Below are 26,736 nucleotides of genomic sequence, written 5' to 3'. Positions count from 1 at the left end.
TTGGCAATCATTGTGTTCTCAACTGGCCCAAAAGACTTGAACAAGAGAGGAAAAACTGCTTCAGGGTTTGAAATTACTCCTCACGCCCAAGTGGGAGTAAAGAATGCCTTTTTGCGCTATGGTTCGACTGCCACATAATGTTTAATAAAATGTAGAGGCCGTGCTAATGAGTGCAGAGTTGAAAGAAAAAGCACAGGCGCCGCTTTTCCCTGAGGAAAGCTCGTTAGTCTCACGAGAATTTTCATCTTAAGTAAGATATTTAACCTGATGAATTAGACCAGAGTCAATCTGTGTTAGCCATTTTTTTTTCAGTTCTACCACTGACATGAGCACAAAATCCCTAAAGACGACATTTGAATTGCATTAGTCTCCCAAATATGTAGTTTGTCCTTCAGAAAGTCAAATGGACAGGAGGATGTCGTTTGTCTTTGCCTTGTAAAACAGTTACAAATTGCTTTTTAAAAGTAAATCTCTTTTCTATTGCTGTGGTTTAGGTTTGCTTACACTTTGGCACAAGAAGACCTTACTTAGGTTTAAGGGAAAGATTGAGGCTTTAAGTTTACATGAATACTTTATTTCTAATATTGAGGTCAGGGAGCCTTTTTTCCCACCATGTTACAATAGCGAATGTGTTTAAGGTTGATGAACAATTTGCTTTAAAAACGTAAATGGGAAATGAGCAGCCTCATTTGCCTAGTGTTCAGGTTTGACGTTCTACCGATGCCTTACCTCGTCCTTTTCCTTTGGGCTCCGTCACTTGAATGCAATGCGGAGCCTTTGTATACAGCAGCACTGTGCAGCACCCATGACCTGGATGGCTGACAATCTTCACCCACTTGTCACTTGAACATAAACACGACTGATGCCGTCACTGCCCTTTGGACCGCTGTCTCTAACCACACTGTTGGCCCACCAACCTGCACCAGCTAAAAAAAATAGAAAATGCATATTTGCCAACGCCCACGGTAGCTTTTGCATGGTTTGTTTATTTATGCTTAAATGCCAGTGGGACTTCATTAAAGTCGAAAAAGTTACCATGGCAAAGGGAGGCTACAAATAGCAATGACAAATCCTCAGAGGAGCAGCAGCAGTGGTAGCTGAGGTGACTAAGTCAGCGGGGGAAACATCAGGAGCTCCAGGCTTTGAACACGCACGTCTCCTCCTCGCCATACATTGTGAATATGACCTGTTATTGCTGATGCCAAGACGACAGTAAGGGCAATAAACACAGCTAACAATGGTGTTTGTGAAGCCAGGTGCAGACGGACACTATGGCTGCACATACGGACCTTTCTGGTTTCCTTCACCGTATTTGCGGCTGGTGTGTCTCTGACTCACTGGATTGAATGAGGCATGTGTATAAACCGGGAGGTGTGTGTGTGTGTGTGTGTGTGTGTGTGTGTGTGTGTGTGTGTGTGTGTGTGTGTGTGTGTGTGTGTGTGTGTTACAAGTCTTTTCGCCTCTCATATTTCTCTTTAACCTTCCCTCACTTTCCCCCAATTCTCTCGGGAATTCTCTCCCCATCTTAACTCTCTCCGTCTCCAACTTTATCTCTCATTCTCTGGAAACCCATGCGGCTCCGGATCGTGCGCGGCGAGGAGAAGCTGCTGTGTGTAAATGAGTTCATCCCGCGTGTTGGCGAGGTCAGGACCAAGGCGCTCAGCTGTGCGAGGGTTCGTGCTGCATTCAGGAAGGAGGAGGAGAGCGAAATTGATTGCCCCCTTTATGTAACAAAATGGGAAAAAAATACTGTACCAATCTTCACACACGCACGCACACGCACGCACACACAAAGGCGTACTCACATTCTCAAAAACCCTCCATCTTCAAGCGAAGAACTGCAGCTAAAGGCCCGGAGAAAATAAACCAATAGCTCTTTGCAGTCTGTTTTCGAACAATTTGTTCATTCTGTCGTTGCCCTGATAAGAACAGCACGGCTGAAAAAGCAGGACAAGAGAAAAGCTGTTTTCTCCCGAAACTCCTTTCAAAGAGTCTGCCCGTATTCCCCGTCCTTCACCCCCTCTCCTCCCCATTGAACTGGTTTAAAGAAGCGATTGTCTCTCGCACTGAGCCGACAAGGTGGGGTGTTCCTTTGTGAGCAGGTGCTGTCTTTACTTCACGCTGGGCATTGTATGATTGCAGCAGAGATCGATAATTGACAGCATCGGTCCCCTGACAACCACCAACCGGAGATCAATGGAAGCCATAGCAGGGTTGCTTTCTCCCCTCAGATATTTTACCAAGTGTAACTGCTGGCCACCGCTGCGTTTTTTTTTCTTCTTTTCTTAACGTATTCCCTTGGTATGACACAGCACCTCACTTCTGGACTCTTTCCTGTAAACAATCATATTGACGCACAGGGAAGGCAACTTCTCGGCAACCGCTGATCAATAACGTTCCCGTCTATTGCTGTTCTCCAAACCTGCCCTTTAGCCCCCGGAGCTGCACATGGCCAGGGTGAGAGAATTAGATTTTCAAAATTAGATTCTCACCCCAGAGCACGAAGCAGTGGGAGGGTGACGGAGAGAACCGCGCAATCACTGCAGATGAAAACGAAACAAGGGTGTTTTTGTTTTTTTAAACAATGCGAGCAACGTGATGTGGGGGGGGGGGGGGGGGGGGGGGGGGGGGGGGTGGCCGGTGAAGTCACACAGAGGTATTTAAACCACCTGTGCACGTGGCGGAAAACTTTGCACTCTCAACCAGATGAGCTGCGCCGAACCGAGTGCATGACTCGCTGTTGCCATGGCAACCTGGCCCCTCAACGCAAAGGTCTTCCGGCACAGCTACGTTGATGTACTGTGGACGCAAAAGCCCTCTTATAGAGAGACGGAGAGAGAGAGAGAGGACTGTTAAAAGGTGGGCCCACCCCGACGAGCACATCTGTATTACTTAGGCTGGGCCGAAAAAGAAAGGCTCCGTTTATTAGGAGGCGAGTGGAAGATGTCCCCCAGGAGTGCTCGAGCGTAATGAATTTAGACTCATTCGACGCTAATGCAATGTCGCTTCACAGCCACTGAGCTGTATCTCCCTCCATCAACCTCGGCTTCCTGATGTCCTGACAGTCGAGAGGTCATTAGTTTGAAGCCGCCGTTTGCAGGTTTTTAATCCGATCGTGCCGGCACAACCGGCTTCACCGAAACGAGTCATTCATCACGTTTGCCATTTGTGCATCGCTGCCCCGGCTCTCTCCCAGTAATACAGCCACTATTCTTGTCGCCCATGTAAAGTTCAGGACTGTTAATTATTCATGGGCACCCTCACTTTCCCTTCCTTCCTTCCTTCCTTCCCTCCATCCCGTCTTCTGTCTCCTCTCCTGTCCAGCCGGAGCAAACGGGGACCGCTGTGAAATAATTGAAACCTGACAGGTATCTGGTCCCTGAAGAGAATAGTGTTCCTTCCTTTAAGTAGCCATTTTATGTTTGTTGTGGTGATACTGTCAAGCCTTATTGGGTCTTTCCCCCCCCCCCCCCCCCCCCCCCCCCCCCCCCCCCCCCCCCCTTCACTCTGTTTGAGGTAAATGCAACAAGGCAGCAAAAGAATGAAACTGACCACCACAGACTGTGGGGATGGTTTCTTCACAGAGGAGAAACAATCGCAAAGTAATAGGACCTGCTCCTGCTTTTCTGGAATATTTATTGGATCTGTTTCTGTATGAACAGTGTTTAACAGCAAAAACCTATAATGATTCAATTAAAATATATATTTTATCCACTATTTAACACTCCCAATAAATAAACTTGCAATAACATGTGACGGTAACAGGAACATGTGCTTCGATCCACCAAGGAAATGAAGTGAAACGTGACTTGTGTCCTGCAGCATCAGGACCAGGAAAAGAATCCGTGGACAATTGCCACCGGAGAACCATTGCGGATTTTCTTTCCACTCGCAAAAAACCATGATAGTTGTTTTTTTTCATCACCGCGCCTCTAATCACAACAGCGCTGTCCCTTTCATAACCCGCTGATGCAATGAGAGCGTCCTTAGGCTCCGACACCATGTCATATTTAATGGATGAGATGTCTAAACACGGGATGAAGTGTTACCTGGACAGGGCGCTTGGCTTGACAGGCACAAACTGGATATGCTGTCTTTTCTCCCCAATGGGATTTTCTTCACCAGTCTCCAACAGAAGGGGGGGGGGGGTGCTGGAAGAAGATTACCACTCCCACACATACATGGACCGACTCACAAGGTGCAAGGTTTCATGGTGGAAGTTACATGTGTTGCCGTACATTTTTTCTTTTTTTCAAAACAGAAGCACGTACCTCAGCATGCACTTAAAATTGTTGTTTCTCAGCAGCTCTTAAGTGCAAAGATGATTCTTACGAGTGTGAAAGATGGAGGGTAATTGCAGGGTGATAAAAACACTATGTTTTCTGTTGCTGTGTTCTTTTTTTTTTTTTACAGTTTGACAGTATCAAGAAAACAAAACCAGTTAAACAAAACTATAGCATTCACTTCCATCCAGTTTTGGGGATATGGTACCGCAGCTGTAGACAGTGTGCACAGCATGAGGACACACCAGTGCAGCCAACCACTTGATACCAAAATATTTTTTTATTTTTGATAATGTTCACAGTCTTCATCTCAGCTCTACTAGAAGATGCTTTGTTATGAGCCGTATCACCTGTGAAATGTAGTCAGTTACTACAATATCATAGCAGTTATCCATTAAATTACAACCTATAAACCTACATCTAATCTGAATACTTGGATGACTTCGAAATCAAACATGACACAAAATATTGCACCACATAAAAATTGCTATGTAATATTCTGCCACCCCCTGCATACACACAGTATGCATTGATATACACATATAACTCAGACCACCGTTCAACATTTACATGTGATCACAATCTGTTGATTTTGGCATCACAACACCACAGCCGTGTTAAATAACTGTGGGAAAAGGTTTTCACTCAGGAAGCTTCTCGCCTCTCTGTCTCCGGGACATGTCCACAGGGTCCCACCGGGGTCTGCGTTCCCACAGATCACCTGTCAAACAAAAATGTCGGAATCTATCATCGACAAGTTGTTGTTGTTTTTCTCTTGTGGTATTCCTTTGTTTTCAACCTCGGTAGATATATCTGCTGTTCATATCAACTACTGTGTGATTCTTATCTCAGGTAGTAGGAGGTTGTTTGTTTTTTTCCAGGCAGGAACTCCCAGTACTTAAGAGCTATGCGGTTCGTACGCTCGGTCCAGAGCTTGCACTTGATACCCTCAATTTGACAGTGCCCTCAGCTCTGTTGTCAGTCTTTTGTCAGTCAGCTGAGCTCGAGGCGAGGGAGAGATTTTCCTATAGGAAAAAAACACTGCAGAAGAGATGTGGTTACAAATCACCGCAGGCAATCATGCTTTAGTTTATTTTTTTCCTCTTCAGGTGGTGTGTTCACTGTCAGTGTTTTTTGTCTGTATTTACAATATTATTTTGCTTAATGACATCACTGGAGTAAATTTGTGTTGCCTATTTTTTGCTTTGTTCAACTGCAACCTCGGTGAGTCGTCTTGTGTTTTCGCCACCGTCTTACTATCACGCACCCTCCCTCCCGCCCGCCCGCTCTCGTGTACACATGTGACACAGTTTGATTGAATTTCACCTCTTGTCACTCTACTCCCGTGGCTTCGCCTCGGCACCGCACACTGATACTCGCACACACACACACACACACTCACAGAAACACACACAGCGCGTGGTGTGAAGTGATGGCAGAGCAGTGGGCCAGTCATGACAGGGCCTTCATGCAAGCACCTGGCTGCGCTCGCATGTGTTCGTGCGCCTGGGAGTCAGACACCTAATGCCAACTGCTCGCACACACATGCACGCACACGCACACACGCACACACACACACACACACACACACACACACAGACACACACACACACGCTGTCAGCAATACAGATGCATTCATGGATAGCTTTGCACATACACACTCACTTCCTTTTCCCCCTGGTACAAAAGAGAGTGAGCTCAGGTAGCTGTCAGGTGCTCTCCCACAGGGAACAGTGGGCAAGTCAAAAACAGCCTCCTCGCCTGTCAGTCCACACACACGCACACACACACACACACACACACACACACACACACACACAGAGAATGAGATGCCTTGGGCAGATGCCGGACCAGTTGTCTGTGCTGCACACTAAGAGTTTGTGTACGTGTGTGTGTGTCTATAAGGCCGCCTGCCGTTCTCTCCTGTTCCGCTGAAGCCACCTGCCGCTGAGCGGACATGCTGCCTTGCGTTTAGTCCCGGGCCTGGGTGCCAGCGATAAGAAATAGTTGTGTGTGCGAGTGCCTGTCTGTCTGTGTGTGTGTGTGTCTGTGTGAGTGTGTGACATGTATATCCCCAGCAGTGACACTGGTGGTTCGCTTCTCCATGACTTTTTTAATATAGTGGACTTTTATTTTTACTTTCTTTGCTCCGTTATGTTCCACTCAGGTTGGCTTCCTTATGACAACCCCCCCCACACCACCACCACCACCACCTTGCCACCGGTGAGGCAAGGATGTCACGCCATCTGGCTGCCCAACAGCCCTCAAAGTGGGCGCACAACCCACCGCAGCTGTAGCTGCCCTAATGCGGGTCACTTACTCACTAAGCTGGTGTCGTGTATACACAACACACAATCACTTCTTATTTGCTCCTTGTCTGACCATGTTCACAGTTTGCTGTTCCACATTTGATCCGAGCTGAGGCGTCAGCGGGAAGTTTGGGATGAAAGTCCTCAGCGTCGTTGTCGTCGCTGCTTGCAGCCTTGACGCTACGCGTGGTTAACCTTGCTTTCGTCCCCGCGCCGCCTTCCCTCCATGACGGTGGATCAGTGACGTTTCAAAGACCGACGTCTCCACAGAGCATGAAAACGAACTGACCACAACAATGCGTGTATCAGCCGGCCGCCCGTGTATTGAGTTTAATGTTGTTGCTGACATTTGAAAAAAAATGTAGCACAAGTGTAACACTTTTCCATATTCCGCGAAAGGCTCAGCACACCCAGCGACACACTGTGCCCGCTCTGCATGGCTGGACAGATTCTTTCTGGATGAATCAAGAGCATCTGTGTGCTTTACGCCAGGATCACATTTAATCCCTGGTGCATTTGTGTTGCTGAACTGAATAGAGCTCTGCACACGGGCCCATGCGGCTGACGCTCAATGAGATAAATTTGTTGGGACGTGCCTGTCTGGTGTAAAAACATAAACATAACATAACATGAACTTTTCTGAGAAGAATATGGGGGGGAATCAACTCGGCTTGAGTTGCAAGTTGGTTGGCATAATCAGGGTGGATGCAGTGACAGAATCACTTTCATGTAGGTGTTTAACTGAACTATGCATTGTGCAGGTTTGTAATCAGACAGATTTACACTAACTGTACTTGAATAAAACTATTGAGATCTGGTGATGAAAATAACAGCTCTAATATCTGCCCTTTCCCTTTCCGTCCCGCAGGCTGCAGAGGAATGCTGTGCGGGTTTGGCGCCGTATGTGAGCGCGATCCAACCGACCAGGCCAAGGCCGAGTGTGTTTGCAAGAAACTGGACTGTCCGTCCCTGGTGGCGCCCGTTTGCGGCTCCGATTCGTCCACCTACTCCAACGAGTGTGAGCTGGAGAAAGCCCAGTGCAACACACAGCGACGCATCAAGGTGCTGCGCAAGGGACCCTGCTGTAAGTACAATCACCAACCAACCAACCAACCAACCAACCAAAAAAGCCCACTCTTGGAGACACTGGCAGAAAACACCCATTTTCAGTCTAACAATGGTTCTTTTTCTAAACGATTAGAGATGATTCCATGTGCTCTCAGTGCATAATAACTCATTTTCAGACATCCCCTAACAATAGTGAAGTGATCTGCCTTTTCTGCCTCATGTCATTTCAACGTTTCCAGAGTGCACCTATTCGACTTAATAACTTGGAAAGAAGATGGAAAGAAAATAAAGTCAGTCTAAGTTTTGACATTTAAATTCTTTTTAAGAAAACAGAAATCGTGCAATTTCATCTTTGAAGACTTCAGAGGTGGAGAAGATTTGACCGTTCATCTTCTGTACGGTATTTAAGAGATTACAAAAATCCCAGAAACTTCAAAAACAGACTTATATACTTTGAAGGTTTCTGACATGAGCTGAATTAATTTCTATGTCGGTACATGTCGCCATTAGTTTATAAAGGGTTTCAGCATTTGGAGGGATGGAATTGGTGCTTTTGATCCAGGAAAAGATCAATCCCTGAAAGACCACTGGATCTACGAAGTGTTTCTAAAAGTGATCTGATCAGGGACTGACACTCTCCATTACAGTGCAACGAGAGTTGAATTTAAAGGCAGGTCAGTGCAGGTGAATGGCACCTGCCTTCAACACCAGTGAACACAAACAGGGCCGAGGATGTTTTCATGTTTCGGACAGAGGCGGCCAAACACAAAGCTGCTAGCCCCTGAGTGACGCTAAATTGCTTGTTATTGTCAAGTAAATGGATTTCTATTACACCCTGTCCTGATACAGCAGGCTTTACCTCCCCATCTTTATCCGCCAATAATAAAACACATTCCTATTATGTCCAATCTATTGTCTTTCCAATGTGGCCAAGTTCCCAGAGCTTAAAAGCCACCTGCACTCTCGCAAAAAAAAAAAAAGTGCGCCGCTCACTGCTCCCATCGGTGGCCATGCAGTGTGTGTGTTTTATCCCTCAGCCCCCGGTGGGTGCCTACACTCCTGATGTACCTCACATTGTTTCTCTTTAGCAAAGCCCATCAAGAATTCCTGCCAAAAGCTGCAACATTGCAGCAGCAACCTCAATAATAACGAGAGTGTATTGTCAGCATTGTGCCTGCCTGCCAGTGTGGGCCCACTGCTAATTCCGGGGGTCTGATTACAGCGCCAGCTTCGAACCTGGCACTAATAACAAGCCTGGTGACTGTCCGCCACTGGCAGAGAGGAAATAAAGAGATGGAAGGGACAGGGAGCGGGCAGGAGGAAGGGAGGTGGAGGGGAGAAGAGGCATCTGGAGAGGGACAGAAGGAATCGGTGATGATGGGAGGAACGAGCTATGGAACATTTAGAGGAAGGCAAGAATGCAAGAGTAAGTGAACGAGTGACCGGGTGAACAGAGAGATCCAGAAAGAGAAAAGATATACAAGTGCTGTAAATGATGGTTCATGGAGGGTTCAGGCCATCAGAAGTACCATAATTACCACTGGCAACAACAGCAGGCAGTCAACCGCAATAATGATGATACTAATGATAGTATTGCTGATAAAAAACTACATAGAAACCCCCGGAACAGAGTCTCCCTCTCTTGTCACGTCACATCTACAAGAGAGAGTCAAAAGCTGTGGGTTATATTTTTTTCATAACCCAGTTTTCCTGCATTTCAAATAGGCAAATATAATTGATGATAATGGTAAGCAATTTTTATGTCAACTCTTGAATCAGACTCCTTTTCAGAGAACACAGAGATCCTGGGAGTGTAACTGAATTATTTTATTATTTTGGGTATATTTGAAATATTTCATCTGCAATCAGTGCATGGCGTTCCCTGCACTCGCGATCTTACAATATGTACTCAAGCTTTGAATAGGTGAACAGTGACGAAGTGCATTCATTCAAGCTACACTTCTTATTTAACCGTCATCCTATAACTTATATTCCTAACGTCACCAATGCAATCAGTGCAAAAATGTTCAAATGTAAAAACAAGCAAACTACATATCGAAATCAAATTTAAGAATCATTCCAAATTCAACTCTACAGTTTTATTATTATCAGAGCAGCATTTCCCCAGAGATTCTCTAATGTGTGGGTCGTCACCCTAATATTTAATTAATGATTTAGTTAATTAATTAACTAATGTGCATCATGATTAGTTAATTGTGATCCAGGGACATTGTCTCTGAGTCAGATGCCTTTGATCAACTGACTTTTCATGTACAAGCAAAATAAACCAAACTATTCAATCATGTGGATTCTGTGGTAACGCCACACTTCTGAATTATCTTCATTTCTAAAGCTCTTTCTGATTATATAATAATGCATGCACACGAGATATATTTACTTGTAACTAACCCACACTCTTGAAACCAGCAAGAAGCACAAATCGTATCGTCCAGCTCGCCCACCAACAACATGGCAAACTGTCCAAATGAGCTAATGCTTAAATGGTTCAAAATTATTTGAGAAAAGAATGAACTCTCAAAACATGTAAAAGCACCCCCCCCCCCCCCCCCCCCGTGGTATTCAAATTATAACTTAACTATCCAGATATAAACTTCTTCAAACAAGATATTTATTTTGTGCAACTAGGTTCATAATTTGTGTGAACTAGATAAAAAAGTATCACCTGTCTGGACTTTAGGGGCTCGGTACAACCAGGCTTTTTATTGAAAAGGAAATCAAGACGTTATGCTTTGACTTTAAATGACATCCATATATTCTCACTCACTAAATCTCCCCTTTTTTTTGCCTTACTACTGTATGCATTGGGATTTAAAGCCAACCCGATGCAAGCAGTCATGGTCAAGTATGTACACTCTGCTAGTTGTCGTTTTTTTTGTTTTCCAACCTTCACTTTTATTGCGTTGTTGGAAGCCCCCACACATACAGTAACCGCATGACCTCTGTCTATAGATAGTAGTGAGGGCAGCCGATGAAAGAATGAGGGGAAGTAGATCTATGGCAGATAAAAGGTTCAACCTTTCATCACAAGGTTTTCATGGGTCTGTGTGTGGTTAGGTTGAAGCATACATGTGTTTACAGTGCACACATACTGCATTCAGCAGGTAGACGTGTAGGTGTGCAGGGTGGTTTACATGTCTCCCAAGGAGTCAGAGAGAGAGCGTGTTCGGAGGTTCCTGGAAGCCGACTAACAGGTTCTCATTCTCTTTCCGCCTCCAATAAATTCCGGCGGGAGAGAGCGTCTGGACAGGCAAAGACGGGCAGGACGAAGAGTGGGAGACGGCACAAGAGGATAGAGTGGAGAGCTTTTAACTTTGAGAATAGTGTGGGCGGTTGGATTGGTGCTTTTGTGCAAAGCCTCATTTGACTCATTGGATTTGAACGGGGGGTTTTCATTGGGGTAAGTGAATTGGCTTCCATTCGGAGAAGCTGTCATGTCCAATGCAAATCAACTCGGGAGTCTTATCTGGCACTCAGGAGTGCTGCCTCAAAAGGAGTTTTCTTTTCACAGATAATCCCCCTTTTTTTTAAAGGGACTGGAGTTAAATGGAGCATTTTGTTAGTACTAAGTACAAGTCTGGGGCCTGGGGGGTGTTTTTCTTTCCAACGGTAGGGGAGCATCAACCAGCAGATCTCGGATATCTGGCGGATGCTGACACCTCTACAATTCCCAGTGTGAGCATGTCGGTGCTTAGCGAGATATAACAAATTCATCCTCTTACAAATAAAAAGTTGAATTCCAGGAAATAACAGCCTTGCTCACTTCAAACACTCAGGGATGTGACTGTTACAGCTACTTGGACTGCTGTTACCTGTAGCCTTTAGTGGCTATGAGTCATATTGCTAGGTAACATGTTTTATATACACGCTACATCATTGCATTTGACAATATCCTGTAATTTGAACTTGTCGCCACAATGCTCAGTTGGTTCTGTGGTCATTTACACGAATGCGCACCATTGACTCAGCCTGTGTTAATGGGGAATTATGGTTTCATACAACCTTGGTCTCATTTTCATAGTTTTGGCCTTTGTTCCTCTAGTTAATTATATCATTTAGTACTCATCAAGTGAATTGTTGAGATTTCTTGAGTCTTTGCTAAGATAAGAAGTTCAATGAAATCCCCAGGTTACCTGAAAGAGGAAAGAGGAAGGATCAGAACCAGAGAAATGATGGCACAAAGTCCGGCAACTATCACAGTTTACAAACCAACTTCCTGGCACAACTGTCTTATCGTAGTTGTTTGCACACACGTCCCTATGTTTTTGTGTCTTGTTTACAACCAGGACTTGGTCAGACATTGTTAGAGCAATGTCACTAGATGCCCATGTATCCCCTCTCTTCTGAATACACAGTTCATCTTAGCCCAGTTTGGCTCAGACAGGGGAAACCCCCCCTCCCTTTAACCACATTCATTCAACACCTCACTCACAGTCATAACACTGAACTGGTTATTACAACATTTATGTGCCGAGGCAGCAGCCGGAGTTTCCTCCTGAGGGCTGGACAAAGCGGCCCACGTGCTGTTGAGGCGTGGGCACTTAGTTGCCCCCAGCGCTCCTCTCTAATATTCACATAACGTGGCCCCTTAATGGTGCAGACCAGCTCCCAGCCATATTCTTCATTATCTTCTTTTTGTTCTAGATGGATGATTTGGGATTGGGATTTGGGTTACATTTCCGGTGGTCAGTCGGTCAAGCGGGCAGGCAGTGAGCAGAAAATGGCCTCAGATATTATCGAAATTAAAAGGAGAATTTGCGTTTTAAATTGGCCCGGCGGGAGCGAGAAGGAAAAGTGGGCATTTATAAAAAGAAAGAAGAGAGAGAGGGAGAGATAGAGAGAAACAGCCAGCTTTAGCACTCTCTGGTTGCGAGAGACAAGAGACATTTGCAGGAGTGTGTAAATGTGTCTGTGTGTACGGGCATGCACACGCCACAATTGGCGAGGGAGCTTGCACCATGTTGGCTCCTCTAATATTGAACTTGGAGCAGAGTGGTAAATACACTCCCTCTCCCACAGAGAGAGAGAGAGAGCTCCAGAAGTGTTACAAAACCACATCTTGTGAGGCCACTCTAGTGGAACATGGTACCTTTTATTTTTTTTATTTTTTTCGTGACTTTATTTCTTGTCGAAGAAGTGCAACAAGTGATGCAAAAAACGTGTCCTGGATGCGTGTTCGAGTGAGGGATTAATGGAGTTTGATTTTGTGTGTGCGCAATGTTGGCCATGAGCACGGCCCGCTGCCTTCCACTCTCCTCTCTCTCTCTCTCTCTCTCTCTCTCTCTCTCTGGGCTTTGGAGAGCGTTTTATCTCTCCAGCACCGACACACTCTTGTCCTCACAGTGAAAGCAAAAAGGCATCAGTTCTCCACACCTGCTTCTCTATCTGCTCTGACATACTGCAGGCAGTCGGGCCCAATTCCAGAGGGATGTACACCTCCCCATCTTAACATTAAGTATGTGGTGCAACTTGTGTTATTAGGTTGTAATATTCACACGTTCTCAGAGTAATTAAGTGATGTTCTACTGTTGCAATCGTTTTTCCGTTGTCGTTTTTTTTACGCGACCGCTTTAAACCTGTCTCATATACAGCACATTTGCATTTGCAAATACGTTTTGTTGCAACTATAATGCCTCCCAGATTACATTTTCTATCAACTTAATGAGGAAATGCTAAACATATCTGCAACACGTTGCCTGTTTTTGGATTTGTTTCCCTCCAGTATTGGCTCAAAAGCCCGATAACGCTTTATGGTTATGCTTTTGAAACTTCAAAGCACATAATTCTTGGAGAAAACAAGGTCTTGGATAAATATTTGAAAAGCCAGCGCTGCCTCAATGCACAAGATGGGATATGTTAAACGTTTGAATATTTTAGAACCATAATCTCTCCCAAATATTAGCCAATATTTTGTGGTCACAACAACCCTTGTTTCTGGTGTCACAGTCAAAATAGTCCTGGCAACAATTACATTCCCCGCCTAAAGTTATTGGCCTAGGCACTTTAGTCCCTATTCAGCATATGAGTCCTGATTTTGATTCTGTATATACTCACACTGTATTTAATGATACTGTATATCTGTGCTTTGTACATATTTGTATATGCAAAGTGCACTGAAGCTGACAGAAACAGAAAACGACCACATTAGTCGTTTGTTCAAGCACCATATTACGACGTATGTGGTCGTTTTAAAGACCGCAGACCTCTAGCAGCCGTGTACACGACTACCGCTCAGTGGTGGACCTGGTAAGTCCGTCAAATTTGTGTAGTTCAATAGGTTTGCTGTTATTCTGTCTAGTAATCGAGCTGATTCCCTGCCACGTCACCCTAACGCTTACCATCACCCTTACCTTTACGAGCTCATCGACCATTCATTGGTAAAGACAAATTCAGACAAACAATGTCTTTTTACCAAATAGGACGTAGTTCGTCGTATGAGTTGGAGGACTTGTTGAAAACAAACCAGACAAATAGATTTTGATGGCCCTTTCACACCTACCCTGTTTGGTCTGGACCTTCGGACTATTCAGTTTAGTCAGAACCAAGATAACGGGTGTGAAAGGAGCCTCAGACCAAGGTCCAGATCAATGGACTATCATTTAGTCCGACCAAACGAGGTGGTCTCGGTCTGGATCAAACCGAAACATGGTTCGGCTATGGTTTGCAGAGCGAGTGACTCAGTTTTGGCTTTTGGACGAATTGCATGAAGTTGAGACAGCATTAAACAATAGAATAAGATGCTGAGAAGAAAAAAATGAGCCGTGCTACCACATGTGGGGAAGAGGATTAATTGCAATTTTTGCGGGATTGTGATGTAATGTTTGAACGACGAGGGCGTTCCTTTGCTGCATTCGCACTAGTGTCAAGAAGTGCACCTGAAGTTGTTAATGCTGGTAGTAAAACCATAAAAATATTACAGTGACGACATAAACGAAATGAACTGGTTCATTAATTTTCTCCATTTAAAAGGAAAAACTAGTACCGAACTAACATGCTGACATTAGACGGAAACCTTTGTACCAAGGGATCAATGTCAAGTATAAGTAGACGCAGCCCACTGGGCGATGTCGCACACAATTCTTCATTGCGCTCCGTTAATTGTACTGTGAAATCAAAAATAACCAGATTAAATGTTGCGGTGTAAAAAATATATGGAGCCTGGTTTGGACCTTGGTCTGGACTTTCACATGTGAAAACGCCCTAAGACAACTTGTTCGCCCAATCAAAGTTCAACGTCCTCTTTATTGCCTGTTGTTTATCAAAGACACCTTTGTTGAAAGGTTGTAGTTTTTTTTTCCCCTTCAGAGAAGCTCAAACAGTCTCAGCTGTACATTTTGTCTTTTGTGTGGCGCTGGTCAGGCCGGTTGTTAAGGTGTCTGGGCCCCGGGCTGAGTAAAGGCCTGATTTATCCCCTCGTAGAGCCTAAAGCTGGCTGGGAGGGAACAATTCTGGAAACCTGCCGAGAGCAAACGCCTCATTCTGGAGCAGGAGGAGATGAAAGCCAACCCGTCTGCACCTGAACCCCCACATTCTCCTTTCCCCTTCCCCTCTTCTTCCTGTGCTTCGATTATTGTTCCTGCTTCGATCATCCCCGTTGTTACCCCGGTGACATGCCCGGTTGCCCCCGGTGACAATGGAGTGGCCGTAATAGCTGTAGATGGTGGAGATGACTTTTGGATTTGCCAGAGCAGATGACAGTGTTCTGCACAGTCTAACTAACAAGGAGTCATCTCTGCCTCTACCTCCGCATCTTTTCTCTTTTTCTTTTTTTAAAAAACTTTTTGCTCTCCTTCCATTTTACTCATTTCATTCCTTATCTTGCTTTTACCATTTTCTTTCCCTCTTTTTGTGTTTTCTGTTGACCTGTATCTCCCCTCTTGGTTTTATCCATCCTATCTCTTCTTTCCCTCTCCATCACTCCCTCCACTTCTTCTTGTTTCTCACTAGTTCTTCATCTTTTTATCCTTCATTTCCCGCCTCCCTTTCCCCTCTTCCCTATTAAGTCCATTTTATGTCACCACTTCTTCGTTTGCTTGGTTTAGACCAGTCAACTCATTTTTACTTTGTCTCTTTCTCTCTCATTTCATTTTAAGACCCAATTTCTTGGGAAAGTTTGTTGCTGCTACAGTTTTCTCGTCACTAGTAATATGCATGCACACACACACACACACACACACACACACACACACGAACACACAAACACACACACGGAAATCAAATTTCTGCAGGGTGATTGTTGAGCACATTTATGTGCATGGGCACACACACACACTTACACACAGAGGGCGAGAGGTCATTGTAAATAACTCGGTTTTCATGCTTTCATTTCCCTTGGGCATTGACTCTTGCTTCATATTCATAACCATAACATGCAGAACCTGACAGACCGTCTGAGTGTGTGTGTGTGTGTGTGTGTGTGTGTGTGTGTGTGTGTGTGTGTGTGTGTGTGTGTGTGTGTGTGTGTGTGTGTGTGTGTGTGTGATGATACTGATACCTCTATGCATGCACACGTATAAACACACAAGCATACTGGGTGAAATATACACACTGCAGGCATTTTGCAAACAGTTTAAAAAACATTTGTTATCGTCTTTCTCTCTCTCACACACACACACACACACACACACACACACACACACACACACACACACACACACACACACACACACACACACTCAGACGGTCTGTCAGGTTCTGCATGTTATGGTTATGAATATGAAGCAAGAGTCAATGCCCAAGGGAAATGAAAGCATCTTAACCTGCTGTTCCACTCATCTGCAGCCACTGATACTTGTAAGACAAATCCTTTCTTCTTCTTCGCTTTCTCGCGCCAACGTTCACCTTTGTAAAACCTGCAGGCAAAACACAGATGACGAACACACACAGACACACACACACACACACACACACACAAAAACACACAAAAACACATCCATATCCACACATACCTGCTTAATACCAGACGAGAAGTTGTGTTTTGGGACTTTTAATCTATTTATGCAGTTGGTTTCTCCTGAATAATACATAGTTATTTGTTGTTTTCCCTGCGTATACACTTGAGGAGAATTGGAAAGAAGTGAAAATAATAAAAGCAGAGCAGTGTTGAAAATGCAACCATAACTAGCAGCACAGCAGACAATGGTGGATATATGCTATTCTGTTAGTGTGGAACAAGAATGGAGACAACCGTCAGGAGCCGGCCTTCTAAAGAATCAATCTATTGGCTGTACCGCTGTTTCTTCCGAGGGCCATGGGCTGGAGTCAAACAGGCAGGGGACAGAAGGCACGTGTCCCAAACTAAACTTTGTCCCAAGTTAGGGATTTTATTGGAGAGACAGAAAGAGATGAGCCTGTCCAAAACACCAAAGAAAAAGTTATTTTGTTCAGATCATTGATTTACTCCATTTTAAGTGTATTAATCATTTGATTTGATGAAGTACGTACTAGAGGATAAATATCCTTGTTAGGGTGGAGGTGGCTCAGGATAGCACCACCAGCACACATAGTTTAAGTTGTTGTATGTGTTCTTTTTTTTTAACCAATAACTCTTTTGTTAAGGGACAAACATACAACAACTTAAACTATATTTGACTATATTAGACTGTTGAACATATCTATATATAAGCATATCTACGATTTTCCACTGCACTCACATAGTAGGCACTTTAAGGTGCACATACACAACTCCTCCTGCACTGCTGTTTATCTAAGAAACATATATTTACTGCATTCACTCCACAAGGTAATTTTCGTTGTTACATTGTGGTAGTCTGACTCGGTGTAAAATTCCTCCACCGCCAATTAAAAACGAGCAAAGCGATGTTTAACCTTCCCAACTTCTCTCTGCAGTGAGGAAGGGGAGCCTCTGTGAGATACTCGTCCTCACGGATGCTGCGGCCCGTGTTTGTGAATCAACTCGCATTGTCTCGTCTCCCAGCCCAAATGAAGTAGTGCAGCGGTTATTGATCCGGGTCATCGGCGGCACACAGTCCCGCTGGCGTTGGTGATAGCAGTCTATTGAGACGCGGTGTACGCCTGGGTTGGGTTGTGAATGTCAACTGAGTGGGAGGAGGGAGAAGCTGCGGTCTTTTGTTCTCAGGAGCAGCACGGAGAAATGCTGAAGGAGAGACTGTGTGGAGACTTGAGCAGCATTGCGGAGTGTCGAAGATATGACTCTATTTCCTCTGTAGTGCACAACATTTACTCGCTGCCGTTTTATTCCACTGTCTCATTTCGGACACAGCAGAAGAGAAAACGGTCCGGGGCCCTGTTTATCCCTGGACGATTCGCACTTCAACCCCCTCTTACTGCACGTAGAACGATTTCTGTGAACAGAAAGCTGAATCGAGACAATATAACCTCTGTTGAACAGCGGCCACAAGCAACAATTACAGAATAATGGCGTGTAAACGTTTTTTTGATATATATATTTTTCTTTGCCCCATGATTCTTTTAAGTCAGAGGCTTTATCTGACAGCAGGGTACAGGGGAAAGAGTTGAGGACTGGAGGTGAAAACTACCAGCCTCACTGCCATGGCTGGTAATCAATACCAGCGGCAACCTCAGCTGGCTGCCAATAACTTGTGTTTCCTGTGGCTGCTTCTTAATGAAAGCCACTCGCTGGTGCGCCAGTTGAACACTTTTAATGTAAAGCCTCACTAGAAGAAACCGTTGGGTATTTTACACTATATCTGTAGGACAGCCACCTGTTATCTAATATAAATGAGATAAAACTACAAACTGTAAGAATGAAGTACATGCATGTATCCGTTCCTGTGAAGCCGCTGTTGTCTTTGCTGCAATGGCGGACTCCGCCACTAACAATACGAAATGACGAGGTAGTTACACAATGATATTCATTAAACGGTTATTTAAAAATGACAAACGACAATTATATTTGAATCGTAACTAGTATTATTATTCACTGAATGAAGAGATTATCTTACCAACGTCAACCAAATTAATATAAATAATAAGTATTCTTTAAAAAAGTAATTTTCTTTTCAAGTTGGTAAATTTCTTTCGTGTTATCTACTAAACTCATGCATTTCAGAAAATATGTTGATTTGTAGATGTAGATAGATTTCTATGTAGATAGAAAGTTATTTCTTGATAAATAATAAACCGTTGTTTTTAGTTAACGGCAGCGTGGCACCACACGACCCAAGATGTTCTGATTGCATTCTGTTCGTCTAGGATGTTTGCTCATTTTGAAGAACCCACGTTTTTAAACATTTTCACAGCATTAAACATTGAAATGTTTTTATACCCAGCAGCCAGTGGTCGCTCCTGCCTTCAGTTTGTTTCAGTACAGCTCATTTCTGAACACTTCCTCTCCGGTGTGTCTTAACACAATACTCGTTTTTTTGTGTGAAAAAAACCATACAAGCAAAACAGTATTAAAATGCCATTTCTCATTGGACTGAATGGACCAGTTATATTGTGTTTACTAGAATCACTTGACTTGCTACTATGCTTTTTGTTTGTTTACCTCTAATCATGTGAACTTTATTCTAACTGTGTGAGGATTGTGAGGTCAGGCCACCGCACATTCTTTTCTCACCAATCTGTTTGTCTTCCAACTCCTCGATCCAACGTTTTTCTTCACAATTAGAATAAGAGAAGGACGCGCACGCACTCAGTGTCTGTCTGCTGTAATAATGCTTTCTGGAAAAAGGAACAGAATCAATTCCAAGATACTTTCATCTTCTATTTGCGCTGAGTAAATGTCAGTACCTTCTGCTCCTGCTGCAGCTTCATGCTGCCTCTCTCTTGTCTATCACAATACCTTATATTAAATTGTCGTCGTGTCAAACAGGGTCCTATATTGCAAGGGGCTTGCTGGTTTGAGTGGTTTATCTGATTGTGTGTGTTTGTGAGTGCGGGTGTGTGAAACACACTCACAGACAGAGAGACAGGCACAATTTGAAGTTCATAAACAACACTTCAGTCTTTTTCACTCGAGTTTTAATCTATAATCCACCCAATCTTTGTTATTTTGTTTATCAAGTCGCAATCTTTGGTGCTAAATATCACCGTGGTATTTCTGAATCTGCTTACAAGAGATCATTGCTTGTATTTTCTCTCAATGAGGTTTCCAAAGCTGTCGCTGATGTTTCTTCAGTGGATTACAAAAAAAAAAAGGAATCACAGGAAATGTAAATCACAGGAAATGTGAAAGTATATATACTTTCACATGTATATATATAATATATATATATATACACATATATATTAACATCCAATAAACGTCAGGAAAGTTGTGAATCATTTTGTGGGTCTGGGTTTGGAACCGCTGACTCTAGAAAAACGTACATGAGAGGGCTCTAGATGTAATTGTCCTTATGTCAACGGACTGTTTAACATATATTTATTCAGATGAGACAAGACTGTATGTGAATCTATAATGCATTCATGTGGATCATGTGTCAGTTCTGTATGTTGCAGCAGATGGGCCTGTGGTTGTTTTGAGGACCAACACCTACTGTAACTGACTTTTTAGCAGATGAGGACGGCGTCGTGTGCCCGACGGCCTTCCCTCATCAGTGAGTGTAGATGGCAAAGGCTAAGTGTAATTAGCCAACGCTTCGCTGCACATCAGTGCTGATTTTGGCTCCTCACCACCACCGGCTCCCACTTAATCAGGAGCTAATGAAAGGAAACCTGTGGCATATGCGCCACGTAGCCCACACCAGCCCCCGTACTGTACCTCTTTCTGGGGCCAGGATGAAAGCATCGCTCTCTGATGGAAGTCCATTCAGTTCAAACACAGTGTCTTTTCTTTTTTGCCTTCACCGTGTTTGTCACTTTGTTGGCATGAGGGTGGATTTATGTTGCTTTTAGACTAAGTATGCATATACTGAAAACATAGCTGTGGTCTAAATGTAATGCTAAATATGCTAATTGGGCGGAACGATATTCATATCACCGCCTTTAGAATTTAGAACAATATAAATGCTCTATTGACTGTGGTTCATCCTTAAAGGAGTAAACATACAAGCGGTTTGATCAGGTCTGCCGCTGCACTCCCTGATTTATTTTGGCACTATGGTCTTTTCTGTTGCTTTCAAAAGGTCCCCCCCCCTTTTAATCCAAGAGACAGCTCTTGGTACAAGCACTGACAGATTTCCAATAGGTAATACTGACTTTATCCCTTGGGCAACAGACGTGACAGGGAGGCCCCCAAGGTTAAAGAGACTGTCCATCAGTTAGGCTGGTCTGTCTTTATTCTTATTATCTTTTACCTCTTTTAGCTCGGTTATATGGATCACAGGTCTGAAATGAAGTGAGTTGTAACACACTTGAGCCGTGCGGATGGTTTGACACATGATGTGTAATCATCCAGAGGGTCCTTACGCGAGGCGCTGAGGACACTTCCACCCGACCTAAACACATGAAGTGTGACACAAGGGTTAGTTTTCGTCAGTTTCCTAACAGCGTGGCCATCATCGTGGCTTCCTCGTCACACACACGAGAATCCTTCCAAACCCTAGACTGATTATAGAGTGAAATACTTCATCATCACCTCCGTGCTAGTGGCGACCCACCGTGATGTCACCCATTGCTTTGTGTGCTGTGCCATTTTGAAGCCTTGAGTTCGGCATTTTGTCCAGCGCCATCTCGTAACCGTATTTGGAGGAGCGGGGGGTGGGGCCTGACTGAGAGCTCGTCCACTGCACTTCTACCAACACCTGCAACCTGCACCCATTGGACAGTACTAGCTGTCAATCACACAGTTTCCACGCCCCGATGCATACCGTGCTTTACCATCTATTTGACTCCAAATGATCTACTAAAGGAACATCATGCTTTAAGACTTGAAAATAGAGATTGAAACCATAAACTCCTCAGTAAAATGTTTACGGATGTTTTAAATCAGGTAAGAACTAGATTCACTTTCTAATAGACTTCTTTAGAAACTGACTTTTTTTTGCAACCAGTGGAGTTTTAGGCACTTCCACATTGGCATCACTCTGCGTCCATTTATATACGTTCATTCAGTCTATTCTTCCATCACATTCAGTTGTGTTGTTAGCATACACTGTTGTTTACACACTGATATTTTAAAGCTACATTGATGAATAGGTTTTATATTCACAAAGGATCAAATAATTACTCATGTGTAAAATAAATTACACACTGATATTCTAACAAACGCACAGAGACTGATCACCTGACTCCGCAGTTCCCCTCAGCCCCTGGTGATAAAGAATCTTTCAGCAGCTTGTTGTTTTTTTTTTACAGCAGCTTTCCTTTTTGGTTCACTTTTAGCACTTTAATCAACTTCATTTCCAGGAGCAGCAGCAGCTGCTTTTTGGTGTTTTTGCAGGAAGGCCTCTCGCAAACGGACTGTTCGCTACCTGCCCAGCACTTAACAACACATAGACAAAGTTTGTGATAAGCTGGTGAACATAATGTCACATTTAGCAAGTAAAGTGACAGGTTTTTTTCCTGGAGGAATTGTTGCTACGCAAACAGCTAAAAGGGAAATATTAGACTCCTTCTACTCATCTGGCTTCCAGGAACACGAGTCCAAATGAATGGAATCGGTGCCTCGTGTCTGCCGGATGTGGAGGTAGCAAGTTTTGTGCCTCAGCAACTTTGAGCCAAAAACACAGCCGGATTTAGCAGACGACCTTTATAGAGGCTGTGTTTAGCTGAAGTGGTTTCTGTGAAATCATATGTTGTCCTTTGAAAGACCTGTACATCTCTGTCTGTGTTTGTCATAAATGCCACATCCAGACAATTTAATCCTGTTCTGTTCCTTTTTCACCCCGCCCCTGTCACTCTGCAGAATAAATGGAGCCCGTGTAGTCATTTCAGCAGCCCACCTGTGCTTTACTGCATCTTTCAAGCGTGAGATATCTGCCGCTGGAAAAATGACAGCTACAAAACAAATTGGACTGTTTAGGAATCATAACACCTAACAGAAGGGCAACAATTTAGTATTTTATCAGGTGCTGTTTCTTAAAAAATGTATCTTTTAGTTGGGACAGTGTCCTTTTGTCTGCCATGATGCAGTGCCCCGATTCAAGTCTCTTGCAGGACATTTGGATTCGAATCAGTCCAGATATACACTATGCAGTACAGACTCCACACAGCTCTACGTTGCTGTGAGTGTGTCCGGAAGACGGGAGTATGTTGAGGGCTTTGCGTGGTTCATTTTCCACTCTCAAGGGTAAAACAGCAAGCCGTGTAAAAGAGAGCAACAGCTGCAGTTCAGGGGAGCTCTTTGAAGAAGAACATCAAACACTGCAAAAAAGCATCTTCCAGAAATTGGCCTCAAAGTGTGTGTGTGTGTGTGTGTGTGTGTGTTTTGTGGAGGTGTGTAGGACTGTTAATCCTTTGGCCTTCCCTCAGTCCCCGCCTCCTGCTGCTCCATCACTCATATCTGGCGGCACATTTCCATCCATATTTAATTCTCCATTGATCTCATCCGTTAACTTTGTTCATTTTCTGACCGTTGCCCTTTCCTTGATCCCATTCTGACCCTTTTCTCTTATCTCACTCACACAGGTCTATCTTTGCTTGCTTGTCCCATTTTTCCCCCCATTTAAACCAACCTTTTTTTTATTGCCAGCACTATACAGTATATTATATCTCAAACATTTCACATGTTTACCCAGCATTTGGACAAAAGCAAAAAGACAATCAAATAGGTGGCAAATAGGGGGTGATTTTGGATTCACGTGAATATTTATAAGAGCAAATCTAAATTGAGGCTGGATGAGCATTTAATCAATGAAAAGCAGAAGCAGGGCTATGATGTAGAACTCCTTTTAAAGGAATAGTAGTTTGAAATAGCAAAAGAGAAAGGGGGAATCAGCTATTGTTGAACTATTCCTTTACTGTGAAGGTCTGAATGATTTATTGCTTATTTTTACTGCACTACTTTCCTACAGTATTTTCAAATGACATATAACTCTATCCTCTCATTTCAGTTTCCCTCTCTGTCAAATCCTCTCTCGCTCTCTCTTTCCCTCTTTCGTTCCCTCTCTTTTTCTCTCGCTGTCTATCTTTCTCTCTTTTTCCTCTTCTTCTGCCGGTGATAGGGAGGTAGCTTGATTAGAAACCCCCCCCCCCCCCCCCACATCGCATCATTGCATTTGATTAGCTCCAATCCCCTTCTCCCTCCCTTATCACTGCCAACACAACAGGTAGACCCCCCCACCAACACACACACACACACACACACACACACACACACAGTTTCAATCTCACTTTTAGACTTATCTATACTCCGTTGCTGCCTGTAAACGTTCACTGGCTTATTAGAACACACACGCACACACACACACGCACACACACACACACACACACACACACACACACACACGCACGCACACACACTGCTGGTGCCGTGGTGGCAGGGCGTCAGGTAAAGCCAGCATGATGCTGACAGCTCCCTGTCCCTAATGAAGCATTAATAAACTGCACCACAAAACAGTGGATCAGAGAGCAGCGGTGGCCCCCACCTGCCTGGCTGTCTGCTCGCTGCCAGGGGGAGAGATCAGAGGGGGAGAGGATCACCGTAATCCCCCAGCCTCAAAAACCCCTCTGCTCCACTTTTCAGAGCAACCCAACACCCCCCACCCCCTTCCCCCCATCACCTGCTCATCAGTATTTTGCTGAGGATTCTGTACTTTTTCAGTTTTCAAATATATTTGAATGAAAAATGTATTGTTAAGGATAAATGGTTTTCGGACTCAGTGTGCAGACCACGAACAAGAAAAGCAGTTGTAAGTTCTTTGATAAAACTTTCACAAGAGCGAGGTGGTAGGCTGGCAGGCAGGTGAGCAGGGGAACGGTACGAGGCAGGTGTAGAATGGCGTTGCCGTTGGCCTTTGTAACTGCAGCTTAGCTGAGTCAAGCCCCAGAATCTCACAGACTCCAACAAGACGAATCCTGGACAGAGAACTGAATTAGTAACGAGCAACAATCCACATATGGCCCAAAAAACAAAATAAGTTACCGGTCAAGTTGTCCGTGAGTCATACCACGGCCGGCAGAACGATTTGGCGTAACAGCCAGGTGGACAAAGTTTTTCAAAAGTCTCTTGGATGTGAATGTAGCTGTGCCCACTTGTTTGTCGATGCTTTAGACTCGACTGTAAAGGGATGTGAAATATACAGTATATTCGCCCACTGTAAATATGTCAGCATGTCTTTACGGAGTTTTGCATGTCCTGTATTTACTGTAGCACGTTGGATTGACAGTCACTCTCTGTGGATGTCATTTTAGCTTTAAATAAGCTGGGACAGACAGAATTTCAACTCTCGGATCAGGGCCAGTAATGGATTCTGACAAATAAGCAATAAATACATACTACTAGACTCAAAATGGGAGTCACCGAAAAAGAAAAAAAAAAACACAATATCATAAACTTTGTTATTGGCCAAGTGTTTTTTGTCCAAATTATAAAACAGAAATTGCCTGTGTTTTGGTGCAGAGTATACATGTAAATACATAAAGGAATATTCTTTTAATTGGGCCCCAGACTGCTGGCTGTCCTTACGGGTGTCCTCTCTCCTTCCCTTGTCACAAACTAGAGATGTCATCTCTCGGTGCAGGAAATCCATCGCTTCAGTGTCACTTTGTGTTTCTGTCTCCCTGTCTATCTGTATCCTTATCTGTGTTTTTTTTCTCTCATTATCCCGGCAGTCTAAACCTCGCTGAGCTTCACTCGAGCGAGGGAGACTGATCTAATTGGCAGCGAGGATCATTCTAATTTAGCAAAGCCAGCTCTGCTGACTTCCTCAGCTTCTCGCTTTCTCCTCTTCTTCTTTTTTTTTGCCACCTTTTACGCTATAATAATGAGGAAAATATAACCGAGAACTCTATGAAGTTTAATGTGGGGAGTGTGTTTTTTCTTCCTTCCTTGCTTTCTTTCTTTTTTTCATGTGCACTTGTTACACCGATCACATTCGCACAGGCAATTTGCCTGCTTGTCTTAGTCTGAGAAGAGATTTTTATCTGCACTAACACCCATTGGAGGGTACGCATCGTATCCAAATCGGCCCCTGTAAGCATTCAAATCAAGCGGCCCCACCTCCCCCTTCCTACTCTACGTAGCTCTTGTGCCCTTGACTATTGCCCACCACCCCTCTTTGCCTGTCAACACGCCAGCTTCGCTCAGGAGAAGGGAAGGGTGGGGAGAGAGAGAAAAGCCTGGGCTATTATTTAATGAGATCAAGAAGTGTGAGGACGGATGCTGTTTACTGTCACAGAGCAAACAGGGGCCCCTCTCTCTCCGCATGCTCGTCCCTCGTCTCCCTCCTCTCCTTGACTAGCTCTGACTGCTGCTTCCATCTTAACAAGCTACATTTTACAGCAAAATCGTACGCACTCTGACAAGTCGCTTCCTCTTGTCAGGACACATAACGCCTCCCAGCAGCAGGTGTATCGAAACAGTTTGGCTTCGAAGGCTATTTTTTTACTAGTATACACAACAGGAGCCCGAACTACTCCCGACGTGTCGGTTGTGTGGCGAGTGCGACGTGTGCAGCTGCTGCTTCCTCTGACCTTTTACCTGCTCTGGAGACACAACAAGGTTGTTAGGGCAGCGCCGCTTCCCACAGGTCATCATTGCATCATTGTTCATATGATTAGACACAAACTAGAGGTCAAGTGTCACAGCCGCCATCGGGTTCAAATTGGCTGCCATTCAGCCACCGTCCGCGGCTCACAATGACTTCATTCAGTCTCCTTCAGTTTCAAGTGTAATTCAGTACTTTGTTTTGAAGTTACTTATGTGGTGTCTTTGCCATAAATTAGGCGTAGAGTGAGTTTCAAAGCCGCTGCTGCTGCAGTACAGCACAAATATGAAATGGGGGGGGGGGCGTTAGTTAACGAGTCTAACGCACTAAACCTCAAAAGGACTTGACAGGAGACAGTGGAAGAGAAAGGAGGGGGTAATGTGTCACGAAGAAAGCGAGGTGGGGGGATATCCTTTGATCAAGAGCGCTTCGAGGAGCGCTCCTGTCTCCTTACACATCCATAATATATTTCTGCACACATTCCAGTCTCTTTTTAACAAGCCAGCACCACGCCATCCCGAA

General features: G+C 44.3%; 1 protein-coding gene across 6 annotated transcripts in view; it reads left to right on the top strand.

Moving 5' to 3' along the window:
• The window catches only part of agrn (agrin), a 231,228-nt gene that overhangs the window by 123,669 nt on the left and 80,823 nt on the right, over positions 1–26,736 (top strand). For all 6 annotated transcript variants that reach the window (XM_035644516.2, XM_047330800.1, XM_047330804.1 and 3 more), the window contains one exon: positions 7,461–7,676. In XM_035644516.2, coding sequence (XP_035500409.2) covers positions 7,461–7,676 — 216 coding nt within the window. The remainder of the gene's footprint in view (positions 1–7,460; positions 7,677–26,736) is intronic.

The sequence above is a fragment of the Scophthalmus maximus genome, chromosome 3 (assembly GCF_022379125.1).
Source record: "Scophthalmus maximus strain ysfricsl-2021 chromosome 3, ASM2237912v1, whole genome shotgun sequence".
Classification (NCBI taxonomy): domain Eukaryota; kingdom Metazoa; phylum Chordata; class Actinopteri; order Pleuronectiformes; family Scophthalmidae; genus Scophthalmus; species Scophthalmus maximus.
This window is presented reverse-complemented; position numbering and strand designations above follow the sequence as displayed.